Below are 14899 nucleotides of genomic sequence, written 5' to 3'. Positions count from 1 at the left end.
GTATTTCATCCCCTAACACTAAGGGTCAATTTATCATAGCCAAATCAACCTAACCTGCACATCTTTGGATTGTGGGAGGAAACCAGAGCACCCGGAGGAAACCCACGCAGACACAGGGAGAATGTGCAAACTCCACACAGACAGTCGCCCGAGGCCAGATTTGAACCCGGGTCCCTGGTGCTGTGAGGCAATAGTGCTAACCACTATGTTTCCCAGATCATTTTTTTCCCTTATTGGTCCTGGGTTGTTTTTTTTTGCCTCTTCCAGGAGATTATATGACTGGAGGGTGGAGGGCAGTAAGTGTCTCGTCATGATGCTCTAGCTATCAGTGTGTGTGGGGCAGGCTTTATGGACTAGCTGGTCTTTTCTTGCCCGTCAATTTCGTATGTTTGTAAAAAGGGATTCGATAGGATAGATGGAGAAACTATTTCGGAATAAGAGAACACAATGTTAAAATTAGAGCTAGGCCATTTAGGAGTGAAATCAGGAAGTACTTTTTTTACACTAAGAGTAGTAAAAATCTGGAACTCCTGCCGCAAAAGTCCATGGATGCTGGGTCAATTGAAATTTTCAAGACTGAGATCAATAGATTTTTGTTCAGCAAGGGTATCAAGGAATATGACAATGACTGAATGGCAGAACAGGCTCGAAGGGATGAGTGGCCGACATCTGTTCCTATGTCTGGGTGCACAGAGCTAATACAGCATGGTTTCTTCCCTCATGCACTATGATAAAAGCCCATCGAATTCCCCAGCCCAAAATTCTTTTGCAACCATTTGATTTTTTTTAAAGCGCCCTGATGGCAAAACTTCCCCCAGAATAGGATCACTGAGGTTTTCCAGTCGGCTTAATTCCAGAGAATTATCTGAAAAGCTGCGCACATTCTGCTGTGTATGTCAGGACACCAGGTTTACACTGCAGGGGATGTAATGGCCCGTATTTTCCGATTGGAGGCCTCCGATCTGGAAAAAATCTACACCCTTACCAGAGGGCTCTGGAGGTCCGGACATTTCTGCTCCTGGGCCTCTGCTCTACGAAATGCGCAGGGCCCAGGTATCCCAGGGGCGCATGCAGTTCACAAGCGTCCCTGGGATCACGTGGACCATGGGGAACCAATGAAAGGGGAACCAATGAAAGAAGGGAATCCCCCTTCATACTTTTGACAGGTCTCTCAGCTTAGACCCGTCAAAAGTATGAATGGGGATCACTCAAAAAACATCAAAATACATTTTAAAAATTTAAATCACGTTTTTAAAATGAGTTAAAATTACATTAAATATTTTAAACAAAAATTTAATTTTATGAAAAAAAATTGAAGTTTTTTACAGGGCTAAAAATAAACTTACTTTTTTTTTAAAAAGTATTTTTAAATTATAAACGTGTGAAAAAATTTTTTTTTAATTAAAAAAAAAAAACTTTTTAAAAATTCTTATGCTGGTAAAAGCAGGCCTTACGCTTTTACCAGGCGTAAGATTTTTAAGGGATTTCAGCGGGTGGAGGTTCTGCAGAAAGTGGAACTCTCCCCCCGCAGAGGCCCTTCTCTTGTGCAGGCGCAGGATCTGTCAAGAGGATTCTTGACAGATCGGAAGTGCCGGTTTTCAGCGCATGCACTTCGTATGCCTGAAACCGGCACTTGCGAGGTCCCTACGGGTGTGTACACAGCTCGTACACACCCCCATAGGGATCCGAAAATACAGGCCAATATGTATCCATGGGAGCAACATTTGCCAGGGTTATTTGGTTACTCAAGTTTAGAAATACTATATTACCCAGTCCTGCTGCAAGTGTGAGTTACACAAACTGTCCTTTCACATCTGCGAACCGCATTTGAATCTAGCAAACACTAACAAGAACATAAGAAATAGGAGTAGTAGGCCACACGGCCCCTCGAGCCTGCTCCGACATTCAATAACATCGCTGATCTTCTATCTCAACTCCACCTACCCACACTACCCCATATCCTTCGATTCCATTTGTATCCAATAATCCATCAATTTTCGTCTTGAATATAGAGACAGCTGTTACAGGAAACAAAGATAATTCTGGTGCAGTTGGGCTCTCTCCTAAGTTTGCGTACAGTAGAGGGTGCTTTACACTGAATTTACACTAGAAAGTATGTTGCTGGGTATTTACTTGATGTTGCAATGGTACTTTCACAAGACTTGTTTTCAAACCAGGTTAAATCACTTGCAAGATACACTGAAGGCTCTACCCCCAGCACATCAAGAAACACTGAGGCTGTAAACCTGACCACACATGCTCACAAATTGCATTTTACCAAGTTCTTTCCTCCAATAGATCAGTGCTAACTTCACATCTGGTAAGAGCAGCTATTTTCTATTGCTGGATTGTTGCTTGTATAGGTTTGGCATCTCTCCCCATAAAAACAGCAGGAAATCTGTACAATAAGACGGAGACCACCTCCTGCACATCTGATACTGTATCAACTGATATTGGGTAGTCATTTTACACATATACTTGAAGACAGAAGAGACAAAAAATATTTTTAATTAGAGGTGTCAAACTGCCAACAGTAAATAGCTTCTGAATCTCAAATTTCATGCAATATCAGTTATTTCCATCCCCATGCAAAGGTACTCACATAACAGCACCAATATATCCAACATGGGTTTCTGTCCGATCTCAAAAAGCACAAAATATCACGAGTTTTTAAATAAAAAGCTTGTGGTATTTTTCATTCCTATTATTATTTTATGATGTCCACAAACAATATTTGCAGTCAATCCTGTAGTGTATGTAACCGTTCCACCTTTAAGAGAACTATTTTAAGGGTTGCACTACTTTATCTTGGCTGCTGTATACTGTAATACCGGTGGTGACCACACCGGTATATAAGTGCTGTGTAATGATTTATTGGGCAGTTCCGCCCTGACCTTCAACTAGTAAAGACCTGTTAAAGTTTACTCTTGTGGTCTGTGTAGTAATTCTCAATATAACACACAGACTTAACAGTGGCGACGAGTTCGATCTTACCCTGCGGCAGAGATACATCCAAGGCAGTTTAACGGGCGTCGAGAGGAGGCATCCGCCCTCATCATTCTGCTGAGAGAAGACTCGGGTCTGCAGAGAAAAGGAAGAATTCTGACACGAAGCCTTCCATCAGCAACAGGCAGTGATCATCCCTTCTATCACGGTGGTAAGCCGATCAGCGACGAGCAGCAAGTCGGCCACGTTGACTGTGAGTAGGGGAGAAAATTTAAAAAAAACGGAGGATATAAGGGCGGAGAACTCGACCACGGCCGGGGAAAAGAGCCGGACAGAAGTCGGGGCCAGAGGCGCTGAGACTGGGGCAGCGTAAGGCACGGAAGCCGCGGTGATTGCAAGGCAGCCGGTGAGAGAGACCGGGCTACAAGCGGGCTGAGAGACGCAACAGCGTCGAGAGAGAGCTCGACCGCGACCGGTGAAAAAGGCCGGGCAGCTACCGAGGCCGCGAGGCGCAGTGACCGGGTCAGCGTAAGGCGCGGGAGAAAATTTAAAAAAGAACCGCGGAGAACTCAGCCGCAGCCAGGGGGAAAGGACCGGACTGCAAGAGGGGCTGGGAGGCGCGATTTGAAAACCGCTGGGGGAGGGCGAGCGCAGCAATACGGCAATCGCCATTACAGCCAGTGGGGGAGAAAGGCAAACGCGGGAAGCCGCCATTTTCGGAGGCGGGGGAAGAAGACAAGCGCGGGAAACCGCCATTTTGTAAAAAAAAAAAAAAATTCTTTTGTTTCTCAAGAAGATCGCGAGGATGCCGAAGCGTGGTAACATCAACGATTTCGATCCCGATGTTGAAGATTGGGCCACGTATGTAGAACACATAGAGATATATTGTAAGGCAAATAAAATATCAGATGAAGATAAAGCACTAACCTTACTAAACTCAATGGGTGCGAAGACATACGGGCTATTGAAGCATCTTCTATCACCAGCTAAACCGGCGGATCAGACTTTCGCTAAAATTGTTGCTGTCCTGAAAAATCATTTGAACCCCACACCGCTGATGTTAGCGGAACGATTTAAATTTTATGCGAGAACGCAACTGAAAGAGGAAAGCAACGCGGAGTATTTAATTGAACTGCGCAAGCTAGCGAAATACTGTCAGTTTGGGGAAAGCCTGACAGAGGCACCGAGAGACAAATTCGTGTGTGGATTGTCGAAAGAAGGAACACAAAAGCGGTTGCTTGAAGAGAATGATCTTACACTTGATAAGGCTGTCACTATTGCAGCATCGCACGAAGCCGCAGCGAGAGGCACCGCGGAAATGCAGCTGAAGGCAGCGGTACTCAGCGTAGATCAAATGGCTTCGGGTACAACGAAATGTTATCGTTGTGGGAAGACAACACACGATCAGAACCAATGCTGGTTTAAAAACCAGGAATGTAGAAAATGTGGCAAGCTTGGTCACATAGCTAAAGTATGCCGGTCAGGAAAGAAGACCAGCAACAAAAAGTCACCACAGGGAAAGTGCAGAAAGGTACCTAAGGTGGCTGAGAAGAGTTCGGATGAACAGAATTCGGATTCAGACTCCAACAGCAAGGAACTGGGTAGTCTGAGAATTTACAACGTGAGTAAGGAAGCTGACCGACAAACTATCTGGGTCACACTGCAGATAGCAGGAGTCCAAGTGAAGATGGAATTGGACACCGGATCGGCGTTGACGGTCATGAATAAGCAAGATTACAAAAGGTTATTCAAACATATTCCCCTACGGGATACGGAGATAGTATTGCAGACATACACGGGGCAAAAAGTATACCCCATCGGAAAGATAAAAGTCAAGGTGATACACAAGGGCAAAGAACACCAAGGAATGGATATATATGTACTACCTGAGGGAGGTCCACCACTTCTGGGACGGGAGTGGATCAGGAAAATAAATATGGACTGGCACTCCCTAAACGCAATAACGGTAGATTCCGAGAAAAAAGATGTCAAACCTGAACGATTGTCCAGAATATTGGATGAGGCTAAAGAGGTGTTCCAACAGGGACTGGGAACACAGAGGAATTAAGGCAAAAATCAAGATGGCAGAACATGCAACCCCAAAATTTTTCAAAGCCAGACCAGTACCTTATGCGATACGACCTGCTGTGGAAGCTGAGCTGGAAGGGCTAGAACGTTCAGGAGTACTGTCTAAGGTGGACTGGAGTGAGTGGGCCACGCCCATTGTTCCCGTCATGAAGCGTTCATCGAGTAACAAGCCAGGGGAACTGGGGAAGGTCCGCATCTGTGGAGACTTCAAGATCACAGTTAATCCGGTGCTTCACACGGTGCAATATCCGCTTCCGCGGATTGAGGATATCTTTGCTTCATTGTCTGGCGGGAAACGCTTCACCAAGATAGACCTGGCGCAAGCGTACTTACAGATGGAAGTTGAGGAAGAGTCGCGCCAGTATCTCACAATCAACACGCACAGAGGCTTGTATCGATATAATAGACTGGTTTTTGGAGTGGCTTCGGCTCCAGCAATTTGGCAGAGGGCCATGGAGCAGGTATTACAGGGAATTCCAAGCACTCAATGTTACTTGGACGATATCCTGATTACAGGAGATGACGATGAGGAACACCTTGCTAATTTGAAACTGGTGCTCACCAGGTTGAAGGAATATGGCCTTCGAGTTAATCGCCAGAAATGTGAGTTCTTTCAGAAACGGATCTCGTACTGTGGTCATGTCATTGACCAGGAGGGGCTGCACAAGTCACCTGACAAGATCGAAGCTGTTGTGAAGGCTCCCGCTCCGGAAAATGTATCCCAGTTGAGGTCGTTCCTAGGGTTGATTAACTATTATCATAAGTTTCTGCCAAATCTATCCACGGTGCTGCATCCGCTGAATGCTCTTTTGCAGAAAGAAGTACCATGGAAGTGGAGCGAGGACTGTAAGAAGGCCTTTCGCAAAAGCAAGGCACTGATCACCTCAGAGGAAGTGTTGGCTCACTTCAACCCAACGCTACCTATTCGTTTAGCTTGTGATGCGTCTCCTTATGGTATTGGAGCAGTACTCTCACACAGGCTGCCAAATGGCTCGGAAAGGCCAGTCGCATTTGCATCCAGATCATTGACCTCCGCTGAGCGCAACTATGCTCAGATAGATAGGGAGGCTCTCAGCCTGGTGTGGGGAGTAAAGAAGTTTAATCATTACCTGCAGGGCCAGAAGTTTACACTGCTGACAGACCACCAGCCGTTGGTATCCATATTCAACCCTAAAAAGGGCGTTTCCATTATGACAGCGCAAAGGCTACAGAGGTGGTCCCTCTTCCTAGGGGCACACCAATATGACATCGAATACAAAGGATCAAAACAGCATGGGAATGCTGACGGGTTATCGCGCCTACCGTTGCCAACGGCAGAAGAGGCGCCTACAGTGGACCCAGTGGAGATGTTCCACTCTACCATAGTGGAATGTCTACCAGTAACAAATTCTACGACCGAAAAGGAAACAAGAAATGACCCGACTCGCTCACGAGTCTACGATTTAACGGTGAAGGGATGGCCAGCACATGGCGAACCACTGTTGCCAGCATTCTCGCAAAGAAGAGAACAGCTGTCAGTGTGCCGAGGAACTTTGATGTGTGGATCCAGAGTGGTGATTCCACCCAAACTCCAGCAAAAAGTGCTAAAGGAGCTTCACGAGGGGCATCTGGGTGGAGTGAAAATGAAGAACCTAGCCAGAGCGTTCGTGTGGTGGCCAGGTATCGATGGAGACATCGAAGAAATGACCAAGAGCTGTTTAGGATGCCAGAAGGTCCAAAACGCCCCACCACAAGCTCCTCTGCATCCATGGGAGTGGCCCTCATCTCCATGGCAAAGGGTACATATCGACTTTGCTGGTCCATTTATGGACTCAATGTTCTTAATCGCGGTGCATGCACACTCCAAGTGGCCGGAGGTAATAAAGATGTCCTCCACCACCACGGAAAAGACCATCACAGTATTAAGGACCATATTTGCCAGGAATGGGCTGCCGGAACAGATCTGTTCTGATAATGGACCGCAATTCGTGTCCGAAGAATTCAGGAAGTTCTTAAAAAACAATGGGGTTAAGCACTACACGTCCACCTCATACCATCCCGCCACCAATGGATTAGCTGAAAGGTTTGTCCAGACCTTCAAGAAGGCCATAAAGGCCATGGGTAATGAAGACATAAATCTACAACATAAGGTAGATAACTTCTTGTTGGCGTACAGGAATGCAACACATGCGGTCACAAACCAAACTCCCGCCATGATGTTTTTCAATAGAAGACTAAGATGCCGGCTGGATTTGATCAAGCCAAACATCAGAAGGGACGTAGAGAACCGGCAATTTCAAGGCATGAATGAAAGACCAACTAGAACCTTCCAGATGGGTCAACAAGTTTTGGCCCGGGACTACCGTACCGAGAAATGGCAGCCTGGAACTATTTGCACACAACTAGGACCGCTGATGTATACTGTGGACATTGGGGAAAGCATAATAAGGCGCCATGCTGACCAGATCATAGCGTCATCCGAAAAGGAACAATCTACACCACAACTCTATACGCCTAATCATGAAGCAGAGATACCCATAGTATCTACCTCCGATCCGGTGGTACTGGAATCAGATGAACCCGACACTGGCATTCAAGCCGAATCGACCTTGCCAAAAGAACCTACTACACCACCGAAAACTACTACACCACCGAGGCGTTATCCGGACCGAGTCAGGAAGCCTCCAGAGAGACTGAATCTGTGAACTGTTTGTACATGAAGTTGTGTATATATGTTATGATGTTATGTTTAATGGGAATATATACTGTTAACCTAAAAAGGGAGGATTGTAGTGTATGTAACCGTTCCACCTTTAAGAGAACTATTTTAAGGGTTGCACTACTTTATCTTGGCTGCTGTATACTGTAATACCGGTGGTGACCACACCGGTATATAAGTGCTGTGTAATGATTTATTGGGCAGTTCCGCCCGGACCTTCAACTAGTAAAGACCTGTTAAAGTTTACTCTTGTGGTCTGTGTAGTAATTCTCAATATGACACACAGACTTAACAAATCCCCTGTTAAGGAGTGTACTCCATTAACTGTAAACAGCATAAACTACCACACAGTTTCTATAATTTACTCTAATTTAAGTGCTAGCTGAACTTGCAAACCACCACTTCAAGATTAACACTCCAATGCTGGCATCAGTGACAACATCAACATGTGGCTTGTAAAACAGAGGAACAAAATTTTTTAAAAATACAAAAAAGAGAGGAATTTCTAGCTGCATATTATTAGTTTAAAAAATCTTTAGCTTAAAAAGTACTTGCTGCAGGGTGAAAAGAAACTTCAAAAATGTTGGTAATGAGTTTGGAACAGGTTACTGGTTAGCCAAAGATTTATGCCATGCTCTCATGTGACCAGCAACCAGTTGTGGGGAAATCTTTAATCTTTCCACTTGCTCTCAATAATCCCAAAACATCTCCAGCCAAGTCCATCCCTGAATGATATCCAATCTCAGCCATTTCTTACTCATTGTAGTTTCTCTCACTTCCCCATCCCTTAGTCAGTCTCTTGACTCAGTTCCTCTTTTTGGCTGTTTCATCTCGACATGAATGGGGGAAGGGAATATCAGCCAACTTCTCTCCGGATAACTCTACCTGTCACAATGCCTTTCTTGTAATTATACAGACTCATGTGGCTCGCTCTAAGAGCGGTGTGCTCGCTAAATGTTTCCAGGACTAACTACCAAATAATTTTATGGCCAGTGATATTGAAGGGTTTCAAAAAAAGATTAACGAAAGCATACAATTGTGGCATTATTCAGGCTAAAATGGCCAGCACTAATTCTGGCTGGTTGGAAGGGGCAGCTGGCAATAATACCCACTGGATTGGTGTGATAACTGACGTTAAACCTTAGCTAACACATTCCAAGGGGCTGATATCAAGAGTAGAGCTGCAGTGTAGAAAACAAGTTCAACTGCCCTGATTGTTCAGTGGTTAAAAGCACTATCTGGTGTGCTGAGCTATACAGACTAGGAAGGTTCCACTTTCCATCCCTGGTTTAGGGAGAGGGAATCATGCAGAAGTGAGGAAGATCAAACAGAAGACATCAGTGACTGATTACTGTTCAGTAACATTCCATTGGAAAGTGCATGGGTGCAGACAAAATCAGGCCTGGCTGTGATGTCCCCTGCAGTTGAACAGCTTGATGTTCACTATCTAGCCTCGTACATGTAGAATGACCACTTGGGCAAGGCACTAGAGAGCTGTCGACAGTCATGAAACTACACGCCAGCATGGATCAGTATCGCTGGAGGAGAGGGGAAAATGGGGACAAAATAGGGAAGAAAACTTGGTATTGCTATCATCTTGTCATTCAAAATTAAAGTGAATGGTGTCTCTAGAAATGGTATGAGGCATGAGAAAATATAACATGATGGCAAGGGAGAACAAGAGACAAAGTGACCCAAAGAGAGAAGCAGACAATGGAAGAACATTAGTATGAAAAAATATGCAATGATAACCTAAAGAAGGGAAATCATGTGAACAAAACAAGGAAAATATAAATCCGTGCACTACTGGGACAGACCTGGAAGATTCAGTACTGACTAATACCAATTGTAGGAGCCCTGTGAATGACACATTCTCCAAATGTATAATCCAACGCAGCAATATTCACACTCCTAATTGGTTAAAGTGCACCAAGGCTTCTGGATCACTTTCACCAACAGAAAGGAGCATAGTTTAACTGCTGCTGTTTGGGCTCACACATAGCTGCCAGATGTTTTTATTTGTATAAAGTTCCAATAGCAGTCATTATTTTAGACATGCACAGTACATGTATTTCAAACCTGTTGATCATGGAGATCCTGTTGGGCACAGAACTGCATACACAGATTGCTAATTTATACAACAAAATCTGTGCAGGTTTGCCAAGAAATATGCGAATGCACCATATGAGGAGGGCATTCAATAGGACAAAAGTATGTTACTGGGTTATACACCAAATATAAAGTTAGCAAAACTGAATAAAAATGAGTCAAGAGGTTGGGCCATAGCCCAAGAGGAAAGAAGGCTAGCCAGAGCCTTCCATTTAGGATCAATTAGTGGGCAATCTGCCAAGCAAGGCAATGCAGTGCAGCAAGAGTAGAAAGAGGATATGTGCATGGCAAGTGTCAGCATCTTACCTTACACTTTAAAGAGGCAAAGTCCTTTTCTATCCATGTGATTTCTGATTTTGCCTAGATCAAGGGTCACAAAATAAAATACATGTAATTTAGATGCTCACACATCCCTCAAATTAACCATGTCTTCCTAATACTTACATCCTGGTACTTTATAAAAATAAGGTTTGATCTCATCTGGTGTGTTCATAGTTTTGCTGTATTGTTCCCTGCCAACTCCACAGACTTCTCCTTTTGCTCGCTGACAGTACCAGAATCTTGCTCGATATGCCATGCTGTGCAGTTCTGACTTAGTCTCAGCCACAGGAGCATGATGTGATATTACATCATCAAACTGAGAGCTAAGAAATTAAAGTGAACCACTGGAAGAGTTACCGGGAAGGATTTTTAAAAACTCCTGGCCAGCTAACTATAACAAATGATCCCATAAATTTACAACATAAGCTGTAACATTAGAACATGGGATGTGTTTCGCTTTAATTTGATGAATTATGGAAGCAATAGCTGTCAAAGCAGGTTGTAAAAGAACTTTCTTCATCTCCTCCCCAATTTTCTCTTTCTTTAGAGCCAGAGACTCATGGTGTACTACAGTTTCATGGGCATCAGCTACCCTCTATTATTGCGCCCATGTGGCCATTCTTCATGTGTGAGCCTAGACAGCAAATACTGGCAAGATAGCCAACCATACAGAACATCACAGGGGTCACTGAATAATGATCAGCAGCAGGAATCCTAGCTGACTTTCCCATCCCTAGTCCAGGAGTGCTGAAGGTAATTGTAGCCCCAGTTAAGATCAGTTAACTCAGCACAAACAGGAGTTTAAACTTGGAACCTTGCAGCTGGACAGGGCCTTTACCAACTTAGTCACTACGGAATTTTAAGAATGGTTGCATTTCGTGTGTGTCCAAATGCCTCTAGGAACATTTGAGACGAAGCACAGGCTTGTCTCACTTAGGCCGGACAGCAGGCCTTAACTGAAAAGCTGTCACTCATTAAGGCTGACCTCTCAAAGACCAGCCATTTTCTCCAATCTCTCACAGTTCCACTCCAAAGAACAGAGACACAAATAAAGCTCTATAAAGACACTTCTGTGCATACTGCAAACTCCCGTCACAGATGGATATAGTCTTACCAGAGATGGAAAAAAAACTACCACAGCAGCCGAAATTGGGTAGCACTACTCCAGGTATAAGATTAAGATCAAACTCTTAACACAATCACGAACTAAAGACTTGCCTCTTGTAACCTGGTTTTACTGCCAAACAGCGTCTTCAGCATACTGTATCAACAGCTAGTGACAGTTAGCCATGTCCACGATGCAGCCGCAGTAGCATTAAATAAGTTAGATTTCAGTTTTTATTCAGTGTCTTGTGCAATTTCCTTGTAAAAACCACAATGGTCACTCATAATGCGCATCACACAAAGCCACCTAATTCAGATACCAAGCGCTAGTTCCTTCACCGAAATGACTCCTGACACTGATTAAAACAGCTCAGCCTCCAAAGGCTGTGCTTTTGCCCTCTAGCAATCAAAAATTTCTAGCCAATGAATTAAGCCCATTCTATGAAACTTGAAATTCTCTGGCTCCTGCTGCTCATCAATAAAATGTGTCACTATTTTGATGAAGGGGCATGGGGGGGGGGGAAATAGACAATTTTTTTGGCCTGTAAATAATTTTGATTTTGTACATTTCTGGCAAAAGTTTCAAACTGCAATCCAGAACACAGTGCAGAATACAATGTAAATACCTCAAGACCTCTGGAATAGACTGAAACGCTGCTGTAACTGTTTTCTACGACTAATGAGCACAATTTTCACAGTTATTGAGGACCTCCTGCACTAGAGTAGGAACACTGTGGCCCTCCAATTACAATGTAGAGCAGGCGAAAAAATTTGTAATCAGGTCTTACACTACTACTTTCATCAGAAAGTAGCATTATTCCTGTTCAAGCACTCTCAGTGCCAGTGCCCACCACAGATCATAAACTTCAAAAGATTGTTGCCATGCAACCATAGCACATGAATACCAAGAGATCCATACAAATATACTGTATATTACAATACATCATTGTATTCAGGAGTCTTGACTTGCACCAGTAAAATAACAGAAAGCTGTGACAATACAAGAAACAATGACGGTGGCATAGTGGTTAGCACTGTTGCCTCACAGCGCCAGGGACCCGGGTTCGAATCCGGCCTCGGGTGACTGTCTGTGTGGAGTTTGCACATTCTCCCCGTGTTTGCGTGGGTTTCCTCCGGGTGCTCCGGTTTCCTCCCACAGTCCAAAGATGTGCGGGTTAGGTTGATTGGCTATGATAAATTGACCCTTAGTGTTAGGGGGATTAAATACGTGGGGTTACGGGGATCAGGTGGGATATGTGTCGGTGCAGGCTCGATGGGCCAAAATGGCCTCTATTTGCACTGGGGTTTCTGTGATTCTGTGAATGCTGTTCAGCCATTTTCAGTAAACCACAGCATCTGGTCACCAAGTACTACTTCTGTGATGATTCTTGAAACGTAATACCTATATCATGACATCCACCCCCCACCTCTGATAAAAAAAAACTCAATGAACTCTGCAGTTATTTTCTTTTTCCACGTCTCCTTTATTCTCCAATTCCATCATCTCTCTCTTTACTTGGTAAGTGAATGATGTATTCATATTATTATTGGAGTAGAGAGTTTTTCTGCTTCCAGGGTTAATCATTATGTACAGCAGACTGTCAACTACACGATGAGATAGAACCCTAATTATTAACAGTTAAGAGTGAGTGTGCACCTTACTGAAAGCCTTCTTTAAATTAAGTGCCCCTCCACCACATCAGTGCCCACTTAGAGTAAGCAAATCACTGTCGATGACCTCACACAAAGTACATTTGGGAATTCATCTAATCTCCCCCAAAACCGCTGCCATTATCTCCCCTGCCCGAGATAATGGACTAGAGATCTGTTCCAAATGCCCCTATTTGGCTACTAACAATGTGTGAACTAAAGGGGATGGGGGGGGGGGGGGGGGGGTGGTGACGACGGCATCCTGCTCCTTCTAATTTTCACTCCGACCTAGCCGAGAACAGCAAAAGGAAGAAAAAGAAAGAACTTGCATTTATATAGCACCTTTCACTACTCAGAACATTCCAAAGTACTTCACAGCCAATTAATTACATTTGATGGCTAGTCACAATTGTTTAGTAGGCATATATGTGTGCGCGCTAATCCAGTGGTCAATTCGTACACAGCAAAGTCCCACAAACAGCAACAAGTCGACCAATGAATCTGTTTATGGGACTGTTTGTTGAAGCATCAGTCTGAAGTGGGGCTTGAACCCAAAACCCTTACTCAAACAGCATAGGAACTTTAGTTACGTGGAGAGATTGGAGAAGCTGGGATTGTTCTCCTTGGAGCGGAGATGGTTAAGGGGAGACCTAATAGAGGTATTCAAAATTGTGAAGGGTTTTGGTAGAGCAAGTAGGGAGAAATAGTTTCCTCTGGCAAGTCGATTGGTTACCAGAGGTCATAGATTTTAAATAATTGACAAAAGAACTAGAGGGGACATGAGGAGAAATGATTTCACACAAAAGGTTATGATGAACTGGAACGCACTACTTGAAAGCATGGTGAAATCAGATTCCTTAGGAACTTTCAAAAGGCAATTGGACCTATACTTGGAGAATTAATTTGCAGGATTATGGGGAAAAAGCTGGGGTGGGACACTAAATTGGATAGCTGTTTCAAAGAGCCAGCACAGGCACAATGGGCCGAATAGCCCCCTTCTGTGCTGCAAGATTTTATGATTCTATACATGAACAGGAAGTGGCTTTTGTGATGAGATATAGTAGAAGCAATGGATGTAAATAACTGCATATTTACTGCGGTTGGTTAGGACTGAAATTCATGCCAGTACATGTATGGTTTGAGGCATAGCACATTGTTTGCAGTTTATTTTGAAACAGGGAAGTGACGCCACATGATCTCCAGGCATGAGGGCCATTACCATCAGCAACATTTAACTGTAAAAGCTACTGTGCCACTCAAACCGTACAGTAGGAAGAGTCACTGATCCAGAGCAGGCAGTCAGGAGAAAATATAGCACCAAGCATACAGAAAGCCAAAACACATCCACCCTTTGGGGTCACAAGTTCAGCATGGTACTCATGCTATCTCAGCAACTCTGTGTCCTGTTCAAACTAAAGTTGAGCTTCAAACCTTATATCCTATCCATTAAGACCACATACTGCCACTCTCAACATTGCCACTCTATTCTTTACCTCACTCCACTGCCACTAAAACACTTATTTCATTACTTCAAGACTTGACATTCAATAGCCTCATCAGCCTCCCGAGCTCCTTCCTACACAAACTTCAAAACTCAGCTGTCTGACTCCCCCCAAATTCTCCATTCCTATGAATCCAGCATCTTGTGCATACCCCCTTTTCTTCCCATCACGGATGGCTGTGCCTTCAGCCACCTAGGCCCACACTCGAACTCCCTCACTAAATCCACCACCCATTCCTCCTTTAATACCCTCCTTAAAACCTATCTCTTTGATTAAACCTTTGGTCACCCCTTCTAATATCTTTTTCTCTGGTTTGTCATCCATTTTTCCTTTATGAAGCATCTTATGATATGATTTTATTTTATTTTAAAAGCGCTATATAAATGCTCAGTTATCATCCCACACTAAACTCACTCACCCATCACCCTTGTCCTTGCTGAATTCCACTAGCTCCCTTTCTCTCAATGCATCAAATTCAAAA

The 14899-nt window shown here is 44.0% G+C and overlaps 1 protein-coding gene across 2 annotated transcripts in view; it reads right to left on the bottom strand.

Annotated features, from left to right (window-relative positions):
* The window catches only part of LOC147103279 (ribosomal protein S6 kinase alpha-1-like), a 272311-nt gene that overhangs the window by 97265 nt on the left and 160147 nt on the right, over positions 1 to 14899 (bottom strand). The window contains exon 3 of one of the 2 annotated variants that reach the window (XM_085962741.1): positions 10148 to 10201. The exons of the other annotated variant lie outside the window; for it this stretch is intronic. Within the exon in view, the coding sequence (XP_085818867.1) occupies positions 10148 to 10201 (54 nt within the window). The remainder of the gene's footprint in view (positions 1 to 10147; positions 10202 to 14899) is intronic. 2 annotated transcript variants of the gene reach the window in all.

Source organism: Somniosus microcephalus, chromosome 20 (genome assembly GCF_052327205.1).
Source record: "Somniosus microcephalus isolate GS21.2 chromosome 20, FLI_Smic_1.0, whole genome shotgun sequence".
NCBI classification, from domain to species: Eukaryota; Metazoa; Chordata; class Chondrichthyes; order Squaliformes; family Somniosidae; genus Somniosus; species Somniosus microcephalus.
Note: the sequence above shows the minus strand (reverse complement) of the source record. Positions and strands in the feature narration are given on the sequence as shown.